This window comes from Halyomorpha halys, unplaced genomic scaffold, assembly GCF_000696795.3.
Source record: "Halyomorpha halys isolate HHAL.00 unplaced genomic scaffold, Hhal_1.1 Scaffold2901.1, whole genome shotgun sequence".
NCBI classification, from domain to species: domain Eukaryota; kingdom Metazoa; phylum Arthropoda; class Insecta; order Hemiptera; family Pentatomidae; genus Halyomorpha; species Halyomorpha halys.
The window spans coordinates 117,944-129,271 of NW_027106771.1; the positions used below are offsets into that span (position 1 = coordinate 117,944).

Consider the following 11,328-nt stretch of genomic DNA (forward strand, 5'->3'; position numbering starts at 1 on the left):
AATTAAATTCTTTAAAATTAAAAACTGTTTAATTTAAGAGGAAATTATTATTTCTTTTAATATTTTATCTTAATTATTTAGGATATTTTTGGGAAATTAAAACACAAAGTCATAAGTCTCTCAAATAGTAGTAATCAATATTTCACTAACTCAGGGTATTATTGAATAAAATTATTGGTTAACTTTATTATTATAAGAACATGGATATTAATTTTTTATGACAATTTTTAATTTTTTTTTTTTAAATGACAAGAAATTTTGAAAATATTTCTTCCATTACATTTCTCTCAATAAATGGAATTGATATGATAATCCTTTAAAAACATAAAGTGGAAAAAATACAAATAGATTTAATGTCTATGAATCCTTTGGTATAAAAAAGCTTATGATACTATTTGACAATTCATTATCTTCAGGCAGCTACAACAAGGAGTGAGAGGAAATCTTATACAGAAAGAGAGCTTCAACAAAACCTTTCTAGGAACCAGCTTTGTCAAGGTAATGGTTGGCATAAATAATTCTAAAAAAAATGTCTTTAAGCAATGATATACCTGAAGGTCAAACTGATAACAAATATGAACCAAATTAGACAAAACACTTTCATGGTCACCTAACCAACTGTTCGTAGCCAGGCCTCATACTCCAGACAGTGTCAAAGAGAGGAATTGGTTGTCACAAGCCAAGAAATGGACATTGCTGTTTGGTCTATGAGCTTCAATTAGCTGATGAAAAGGAAATCCTTCTCAATACCATTTCCATGAAGTTCTCTCAGTTAAACACATGTTTATTTATTCTCCTTAGTACAGGAGAGATATGGTTTACCTTGACAGCTCTGCAAGGCCTTCAGTGACAATGACCATGCAATAAAAATATTTGAATATTTTATCTAATAATTTTTTTAAATTTTTTGTATTATCTTTCAGTTAAATTTAATGTATCACTATTTGTTAAATTTAATGCATTACAATTCACCCCCCTACCTTTCTATTAGTTGTTCTAAAAAAATTTATACTCTCATTACCTTAATTTTTTAAAATTATAAATGATATTATAAAGATGTGTTTATTGTTTACACTCAATATGAGGAGAAGATGGTCAGGCAGTGTGCTCGGCCAGTAGAGTAATAATGAACACAAATAAGTAAAGCTTAATTTATTTTTGCCAATGCTTTGGTCTAAATTTCAGGCCTAAAATGATATAACAAGCATAATATAGTGAAAAAAATACATAAAAAGAAATTGAGAAGATGACAAATGATATGGAAATAAGGTAAAATATAATATTGCAAAGGTTAGAATTTAAACAAAAAGATAAAATATTAAAAAAAGAAAATTAAAAATCAAATGGTGCTCTATATAACTAGTGAAAAAAATTATATTAACATAATGGGAAATGAGAAAAAGTTAATGATATACATCGAATACTGAGAAGTATGAAAATATATAGGTAAAGTTGGCACAATAAAGTAGTGAAAAATTGTATATATAAAAAGTTATATTGTTTCATCATTTTCATAGAGCACTGTTTGATTTTTAAATATTTTCAATGTTTCTTATCTTCTAGTATAAATTTGAACTTTTCCAATATTATATTTTACCTCCTCTTTTTGTGTCTTTTTAACTTATTTTTTTTACAATATTATGGTTGTTATATTGTTTTGGTCATTGGCCCTGTAAAGGCATGATATTCAAACCGCAACGTCAGCACAAGTAAAATAAGTTTCTGTTATTTGTGATCATTATTACTCCTTTCACTGGACCCTCTGACTATCTGCTACTCATAATAAATTATATCAGTCTATCAAGTTAGAAAATCAATTATAGAAATCTGCATTTTTTTTCTAATTAAGATCAGAAAGAAAACAACTACAAAACTTACCTGCACTTATCCCAACTAACAGGCGTGTCACTAGCATCCAATAACGCCTATAAGAGTCAACAAGTTCTAAAGAAGAATACATTGCATTGGATACAATGAACAAAATTAAGGTGAAAATAAAGGGCTTCTTAGTAGATTCGATTTTGTTTGCCCAAAGACCAATTAATGGAGAAAACAACATTTGTCCAAATGGATTAGCTGCGATGATGTAGCCCATGAATTCCTTTCCAGCATCTCCATCTAACTGAATTCAATAAATGTAGGGTTAAATTTCACAAATCTGTAATTTACAGTTATATTGAAGAAATATGAATCTTTTTTTTTTTTTGTTTGCTATCAAACCATAAACTATTTGATATTAAAAAAAAAAAAATTATAGTAAAATATTGAAAACAAAATTTAAGTTAGGTTTAAGATTGAATCCTGATTATAAAACATTTTTTCATTATATAAACAACAAACAATATTTAAAGCATAATTGAGGTGGTAGCTGGAAAAAAAATATTAATCAATAAAGAAAAAAGTAGATTAAACAACTACTTTAATCAGACACAAATTTACATTTTTTAAAACTGTTTGGGCCAGATTTGACAAGAATATGGTCCCTACCCTTAGAGGTACAGTAGCCAATATTTGTAGAAAGCGGGGTCATCAGTTCTTTAGAACAACGTTGCTGATTTTGAAGAAAATTCATCAAAACGTATCTTATAAACCTCTGAATGATTCATAAGGGCTGAATTATTATTCTTGGATTAACTACTAGTTGTTTGGAAAGATACAGTCATGCAAAACATGGATTTTGTTCTGATTTTTTCTGCCACCAGTTGAACAGACTAAACAAATTATGCTGTTCCAGTCATGAAAACCTTGCTTTGGACAAAACACTCTGACTTTAAAGAAAATCTAAACTGAACTGATACTGAACCATGCCATGAAAAACTTCTCTTATTCAAACAGTCCTGCAAACTTTAAAAATTATGATACTCCTTTGAAAAAAAAATATCAAGGATTCTAAAATACAATCACCAGAAAAAGGGCTTTTGACTGCAAACACCCTTATTCCAGCTACTGTCTCAATTAGCTTTCTTATATGATGCCAAGAAACTTTAATTATATAAAACAATATTAGTTTCAAAATTAGAATCAATATAATAAGACAGAACCATCAGTTATTGATATTTAACTAATAACTGATACAATAATCATTAAAGGAAACTTATATATATATATCAATTATAGGAGTAACTTAAATCAAGTAATAACACAAAAACATATTTCGGACCAACTTAATAATGGCAGCCCCTATTAAATTTTGTTAGTAATTTCAAGTAAAATATAGTTAATTAATTGATTGTTTAGAATTTAGCTTCAATTACAAATAAGATTCTGTTACGTGTTTATTAAAAAAGTTTATCAAATTATTTAATAAGATGTACATTCACAAAAATGTAAGCAATAATTTATGTGCAGAATTATTACCTTGTGTAGGTATGGCCAAATTCCAGTTATGGCGATACCAAAACCCAAAGACATTAAAAATACAGTAAAATACATTAGTCTGATGGACAACCATCTTTTCCGATGTTCTGCAGCGGTTTCTAAGTGAAAATCGTCAGTTTTCAAAACACTGAAAAGTATTTTTCTAAATTAGTAAAGTTAATTGAGAAAATTAAGTAACCAAAACAAACTGAATAAGTAAGTTAATTACTTTGCTAAGTTGCTAATTACATTTTAAAATATTAAAAATAGTAGGAATGTGGAACCCCAATAAACAAGAGCAAAAATAGAAGAAATTAATCAGATAATGATTTACTTAAATAATTTAACAATAATGAAATTTATCAATAAATCAAATTAACATATTATTCAAAGAATTATGAGCAAGAAAAATTAAAAATTTTCATCAGTTTTGCAGAATCATTATTCAAATTTAGAAGATAACGATTGTGTTCCTAATTTATCTAATCAATAGAACTTAGTAATCTAACTAAATAAACAGCAGTTTTATGTATATTTTACAAAATCATAATTTGAGCTTAGATCCTAATTTTATTTTTCTTATAAGTTTTCTTCAACTATCTTATCTTACAAAAGAATTAGTGTTTTAAGTATAAAACACTCTTTGAATAAGGAAATATTGAATAGAATAAATAACTATGTCTATAATATTTTTATAAAAAAAATAATAATAAATAAACTAGTCAGTTTAAGCAGAATAAATATGAGTAGAAGGAAGAAAACTAGCAATGTTGAGAATATTAAGATGTAATGGCAACTGAAAAATTAAAAGGAACAAGAGTACTTGATGATGGACAATAAAAGAGCAAAAATCCATCCATCTAAAACAATAGAAGAAAAAGAAAACTTTTATTTCCTTTCTTATATTCTAGAAAAACAAAATAAATCAGTTATTACAAACTTTAATCCATTATTTATTATTAAGATTATATGGTATATTAAACAGGATTGTAAAAATTAATTTTTAATTACAGTTCATACAGTTCCATTCATTTTATTATGCATGGAATTCATAATCAGATACATAACATATCTGATTACTGTTTGAAAACAATGTTCTTGTAAATTATATGCAGTTCTTAACCAAATTACCATGCATAATTAATGTTTGAAGCTCTTATAGAAGTATGAACCTGTAGTTTAAAAAAATGATTGTCTTCTGAACAGTTTAAAAAAAAAAAAGATCCTTGAAGTTCAATTATATCATATACCTCATCAAACTAACAAGTGTTTTAATTTAAGGTATAAACATTCAATTGCCATTCTAATCTAATAATATTTTATTAGGCTTAATATTGCTACCTTAGTCACAACATCTAAGCAGAATTGTCACTATATATTTTATAATAAACAACATTAAAAACAGATTAGGTCTATGATAGAATTATAAATATCATTTCCAGACTAATGATTAACGGATAAAGAAGGAATAGGAGGCAGCCATCAAGTTATATCTCATAAGAAATTTGGCTAATTTGAATTTTAAGGATTTCAAACATTATAAATTAATAGACTATATCTCTACTCTATTAATTTAAAATTATACATTCCACTATTATTTGATCTAAATCTTACAATATATACATATTGTTTGAATTGCATAATTCATTAGATAATTAAATTTTTTTTAGATGATAGAAAACATTTTTTAAAAATGCAATTTATAAAAATAACCCAAAGCCCTCCAGAAAAAATAAAATCATAAGAAAAAAAAATCCTATATAAAATTGATTCTTGATACTATACATGAAAAGTATCTTATCAACTAAAAAGATAATCATGAAGTATCTTATTGTCAAAACTATTGAAATTTATCAGATATAATAATAAATTTTTTTTCAGAAAAATTTTAATGTTTAATATTTTATTAATCAGAAAATTTTTAATTAAAATTTGTAACTTCATAATGATAAGTTATTAAGCTTATTATTACTGTTATGGGGTGAAATGTTAAGTCAATGACCATACACATTTATTAGCGAGTGCATACATTTAATATATAATGTATAATAGCTTAAATATATACAATAGTTCAACATAATAAATATAATTTTAAAAAGTAATATAGTCACACGAAACATTTCCAAGAAAAAAAAATTCAAGAGTAAAAATGTTGCCTTTTTGAAATTAAAGAGGTCTAATATGATCACTATAAAATTTTCTAGAGTGAATAAGGTGAGTATTGCAGTTAGACCTATCAAATACAAAAAAAAGTTGTGAAGCATCAAAACAAAAAAATCTCTTGATCTCATATCAAATATGAAGTAAATTGCAAGCGATATTTCCAAGTATGAATAATGATTAGATAAATAATTTAATCCTCATAATTAATCTAGCCAATTATAGATAACAAAATCAATAATAAATCCTAAAAGTTGTAATAAATATAATGGTAAATACTGCAATTCTATAACTGCATAAAATTATACAAAATTTTAATTTTGTTAGTCGGTTTAATGCACTTACATTTTCAATTATAGCAAGGGCAGGGGTAAAGGTTATCTATGAGGGGTAAAAAGGGATCTATGAAAGTATAACATTCATTAGTCGCTAGCAAAATAATAGTCAAATATAACAAGAATTGATTATATATTGATAAAGAATAAAAAAACTCAAGTCCTTCTTGAACACATTTGGGCTTTTGATTTCCAAAATATAAAGTTGAATCAATATAGATCTTAATGAACATTGTTAACATTAGACAAAATTCCAAAACAAGGGTTATATATCCAAAAATACAAAATATGTTTGAAATAAAAATAAAACCAGGTAATATCTAGAGTCACTAAAGGAAAAAAGAAACATTTTTCAAAGTAAAACTAATAATTAATGAACAGCAGTAATAAATGAGAAGTAAATTACACTTAAAATTATGTCTCGAAATATCAATTATGTCACAAATAATAAAGAAATGTTTACAAAAATAAAAACTAATGGGCAGAAAATTTCAACTTAAATTAATTTATTGTAGACAGAACTGATATTGACATTAAAATAAATATAATTACTTGTTTAGATCTGCATCATCCACAATTGTCATAGCAGTCATCTTCAAAAGTTTAGTTTTCAATTTATTGAAGTTTAAAATAAGAAGAGACTAAGAAGAGATACATGATGTGGTACTATCTCAAAGGCTATAAATTTTTTTACATGCAAAGACCTCAAACCTGCATCAGCTGACTTTGACAGTTGCAGAAAACAAACAAAGGGTATAAGGTTATGATGAATCATTTCTTTAATGAATGCAAATCGTCTTATGCCATAGGACACTGACCTGCACATTACTGCAATTTTATCCGAAAATATCAATAATTATCATACGAAAGAACAAAAAAAAAATCTCTTGGTTTCAAAACTTTAAATTGTATTCAACATTAGACAAAATAAATCATTACGTAAAGAAGAAAAAGAATTATTATAATTTAAAAATAAAAATGAAGGGATTTAAAGAAGATTAATCATAAGAAAGGCTTTGAAATTCTAGCCTTATTGATATGATAGATAACAACTAGAGTATATCACCGCCACTATTTCAAATTAATTAGTAGAGAATATTCAAATATTTGTTAGTCTGAATGAGATATTTCAGTATCTCTGAAAATACTTTGATCTCTAAAATTAATTATTTAAAAAAAATCATTGTTATATCATTTATTAAAGTTACTGTTAAATATTCTAAACATTTATCCAGTTAAATTAAAATGTTTTTCAAACTGTTGCAATCTAAACTGTAGATACTGTATTTAATTTCGCTTTGACACAGCTTTACTTCTGTAGTGTTGCATGCAGACATAAATCAGTAGTCTCATTTCATCTCTAGTTATAGAAAACAGCACAACGAAAAGAAACATTAATGTATTATGTAACACATACTCTGCTTACGACTCAAAGTCAAAACCTATGTGATGTATTTAAGTTGGAGGTAAATTAGTTAGATTTGAAGCCAAGATTATTCCAGCGATTTTAATTTTTAAATAAAATGTTTCTACGTTTCGTCTTGGTAGGGTCTATGAGTCTTACTGGAGTATTTCTTCGTTCTTTTTTTAAGTTCCGTTATAATTTGAAACAATTCCAAGAATTTCCTTTAGGTTTTGGTGAGAAGGGGAAGGGACAGAAAATGATTTATTTTAAAAACTTTTTTACCTAAAACAATAGGTTAATCGCAAACATCCCTTTGTACAAAATTATAGTTTTACATTCTCTATAAAAATGGTCCTACATATTTTTTTTAATGCAAAAATTAGGAAGAAAGAAAAAAAGTGATCAGATTAATGGAATTTCCATAATTGTTCTAAATTGTTCATCTAGATTTTCTCGGGAGATACCACTTCAAGAATAAATTAGATAGTTCAACATTTTTGTTTGTTTAAGAAACAAATTGTAATAAAAACAAGTTTTTTGTTTTAATGATTTTAAATATAAACTATGAGTTGTTATAAAACATAAAATTATATCTGATGTCAATCAATTTAAAAATTTGTAACATTGGTTTTATGTTTAAATTTCCTTATATTTCATATAATTTGCACATTACGTAAAATACCATTTCCATGGCACACAAATTTGTCGCTCAACATTATCACGTTTAATTAAGGTATTTAATTGACTGAGATCTGATATAATTTTGTCAGTTAAAAAAAAAAATTGTGGCAGTCTTGGGGCTGAAGTGAAACTTCTGTAAATGAAATAATGTACGCAACAAAATTCTATTAATAATGCTCAAGCCTTCTCTCCTGTAGCTTTAGGCAAAACATTAGTTCCAGAATAATAATAATAGAATAGCCATTGCTTAAGTCAATTCTAGCAGGAAAATGATTTATATTGTAATAGGAGCTGATAATTTATTTGGACACAGGAGCTCACGCAATCGGATGGGCACTGCAGAGATTCCAAATCCACTGAAAACGGTAACCTACTCAACTCCAAGAGACCAAATATTTCAGAACCTTTCAGGGGTCTTAGCTCATTAAAATAACTTGACTGTATTTTTTTCTTATTCTACATAAAACGAAATGTCTATATGCTTTTTGTAGATGCAGAATAATAATAGTCAAATATTGTGGGAAAAAAAAATGGATTTTAAAAGCTTTTGTATATTCAATATCGGTCCCAAGTACACACTGGAATGACCGCCGAGACAGGTTTCCAATATTTTTGGGTGTAGAATTACAAAAAATAAACGGCTGAAATCGACGACCCCTTCAGTCTTAGTGTTTTAATTCAAACGGTAAGTTGCTGAAAAAAATGCTGGTGTCCAGTAAAAAATATAAAAAGTATTGGATAGGTAATGGAAATAAACATTAGAAGATATAAAAAAGAAAAGAACAGTTTTCTTTGCGTTTGTGCCCAAGCAACTCAAAAACACATTTGCCTATGTCTTCTTCCGTTATTAAGATAAGAATTTTGAACTGTCAAAGTAGGAAAAAACTTGCTTGAAAATAGTGATGTTAATCTAATATTTAATAATAATTGGGTAGTTTGAAGGAGACAAAAAAACAAAACAAAAACTAAAACATTTTGTACATATTCTCCATTTTTGGATAGTCTGTCCAAGAGAAAGGCAGGAACATACTATTGAAAGAATTGAAAATCTTTGTTCTATTAACAAATGAAAAACATTTATTTTCAATTATCTATAAATGAAAAACATTGGTTCTACAAGTTCTTTTAAAAAGAAAAGGTCTATGTAAACTCTCCATCCAAGGCCATTGGATGCTTTTGTGAAAAATAACAGGTAATAAATAAAACTCAAGGATTTTTTCACATGGGAATTTTAATGCCCTATCTGGTGAAATATCTAAACTATGAATAATATCATCTGTTAGTTAGCTGTGGTGGCGTTTATGTGAAGAATTAATGAAACTAAACTTGAGAAAACTGCAGAAATGCACCTGTGAATGGTTTTTTTGTTAGTTAATAAGAAGAGACCATCAAGTTTACTACTCAGACTAACACATCAAATTTAAAAGATTAAGGAATAGCTTTGTGACAGAGGAGATACCAAGCCGAACGTTCTCTAAGAATATTAAAAAAGAGCAGGGATCAATTGTGAAATGCTTACAAATGTTCTATTCAAATCTGGGCGGTTGGAGGTGGTTCTAGATGGTTCGAGAATCGGCCGCAGGTTTCGACCAATCAGATTCGAGGGAATGATCTGGCCCGACCTAGAAAGTTCGGCGGGCTATATAAACCTCAGCTGGCCCTCCGCTCGGCAGTATATTGACTGAAAAGTGATACGACTACTTGAGTGCGATTATTTGCTCGATCCTATTTATTCTATCTAGTGTTATTTGTGAGTAGTGTGATAAAAATGCCCGCTATCGGAATCGATCTTGGTACAACTTATTCGTGCGTCGGCGTTTGGCAGCACGGGAAAGTGGAGATCATAGCCAACGACCAAGGCAACAGGACGACACCGAGCTATGTCGCCTTCACGGACACTGAGCGACTCATCGGAGACGCGGCTAAAAATCAGGTAGCTATGAACCCTCAGAACACAGTTTTCGATGCCAAAAGATTGATCGGCAGGAAATTCGACGATCCCAAAATCCAAGATGACTTGAAACTGTGGCCTTTTAAAGTCGTAAACGATTGCACCAAACCTAAAATCCAGGTCGAATACAAAGGCGAAACGAAACGTTTCGCTCCGGAAGAGATAAGTTCCATGGTCCTGACCAAGATGAAGGAGACCGCCGAATCATACCTGGGAACCAAAGTGAAAGACGCAGTTATCACAGTTCCAGCCTACTTCAATGACTCTCAGAGACAAGCTACCAAGGACGCAGGGGCCATAGCCGGTTTGAACGTCCTCAGGATCATCAACGAGCCTACAGCTGCCGCCCTCGCCTACGGATTGGACAAGAATCTGAAGGGTGAGAGAAACGTTTTAATCTTCGACCTTGGAGGTGGCACTTTTGATGTATCAATTCTCACAATAGACGAGGGCTCCCTCTTCGAAGTCAAGTCGACTGCTGGGGACACTCACCTGGGAGGAGAAGACTTCGACAATAGGCTAGTCAATCACTTGGCAGAAGAGTTCAAGAGAAAGTACAGGAAAGATCTGAAGAGCAGCCCAAGAGCACTGAGGAGGTTGAGGACGGCTGCGGAAAGGGCCAAGAGAACTCTATCTTCTAGCACGGAAGCCAACATCGAAATAGATGCCCTCTATGAAGGTATTGACTTTTACACCAAGGTGACGAGGGCGAGGTTCGAAGAGCTCTGCGCTGATCTCTTTAGGTCAACATTACAACCCGTAGAGAAGGCCCTTCAAGATGCCAAGCTGGACAAAGGATCCATCCATGATGTAGTATTAGTAGGAGGGTCAACACGCATTCCAAAGATACAGAACCTCCTCCAGAACTTTTTCAACGGTAAATCGCTCAATTTATCAATCAATCCAGATGAGGCGGTTGCATACGGGGCTGCCGTCCAAGCAGCTATCCTCAGTGGAGATCAGAGCTCTCAGATCCAAGACGTCCTCCTCGTCGATGTGGCACCACTCTCCCTGGGCATCGAAACTGCCGGTGGAGTCATGACAAAGATAATAGAGAGGAACAGCAGGATCCCTTGCAAGCAGGCTCAGACGTTCACCACCTATTCCGACAACCAGCCCGCAGTGACCATTCAAGTTTTTGAAGGTGAGAGGGCTATGACCAAGGACAACAACCTCCTAGGCACATTTGACCTGACTGGGATCCCTCCCGCACCCCGTGGAGTTCCCAAGATCGAAGTAACATTTGACCTGGATGCCAATGGTATTCTCAACGTCTCGGCCAAGGAGAACAGCACTGGAAAGTCAAAGAACATAAGGATAGAGAACAACAAAGGCCGTCTCTCCAAGGAGGAAATAGAGAGGATGGTCAACGAGGCAGAAAGGTACAAAGCAGAAGATGACGCTCAGAGGGAGAGGATAGCTGCCAGGAACCAACTGGA

General features: G+C 30.4%; 2 protein-coding genes across 2 annotated transcripts in view; one reads left to right on the top strand and one right to left on the bottom strand.

Moving 5' to 3' along the window:
- The window catches only part of Cln7 (CLN7/MFS domain-containing 8), a 22,504-nt gene extending 15,879 nt beyond the window's left edge, over window positions 1-6,625 (bottom strand). The window contains exons 1-3 of the mRNA XM_014437630.3: window positions 6,405-6,625; window positions 3,358-3,505; window positions 1,879-2,122 (exon numbers count right to left, since the gene is read on the bottom strand). Of these exons, the coding sequence (XP_014293116.1) occupies window positions 1,879-2,122; window positions 3,358-3,505; window positions 6,405-6,445 (433 nt within the window). The 5' untranslated portion in view covers window positions 6,446-6,625. The remainder of the gene's footprint in view (window positions 1-1,878; window positions 2,123-3,357; window positions 3,506-6,404) is intronic.
- Window positions 6,626-9,594: 2,969 nt separating this feature from the next.
- Window positions 9,595-11,328, top strand: part of LOC112210018 (major heat shock 70 kDa protein Ba) — a 3,168-nt gene continuing 1,434 nt past the window's right edge. The window contains exon 1 of the mRNA XM_067045090.1: window positions 9,595-11,033. Within this exon, the coding sequence (XP_066901191.1) occupies window positions 9,707-11,033 (1,327 nt within the window). The 5' untranslated portion in view covers window positions 9,595-9,706. The remainder of the gene's footprint in view (window positions 11,034-11,328) is intronic.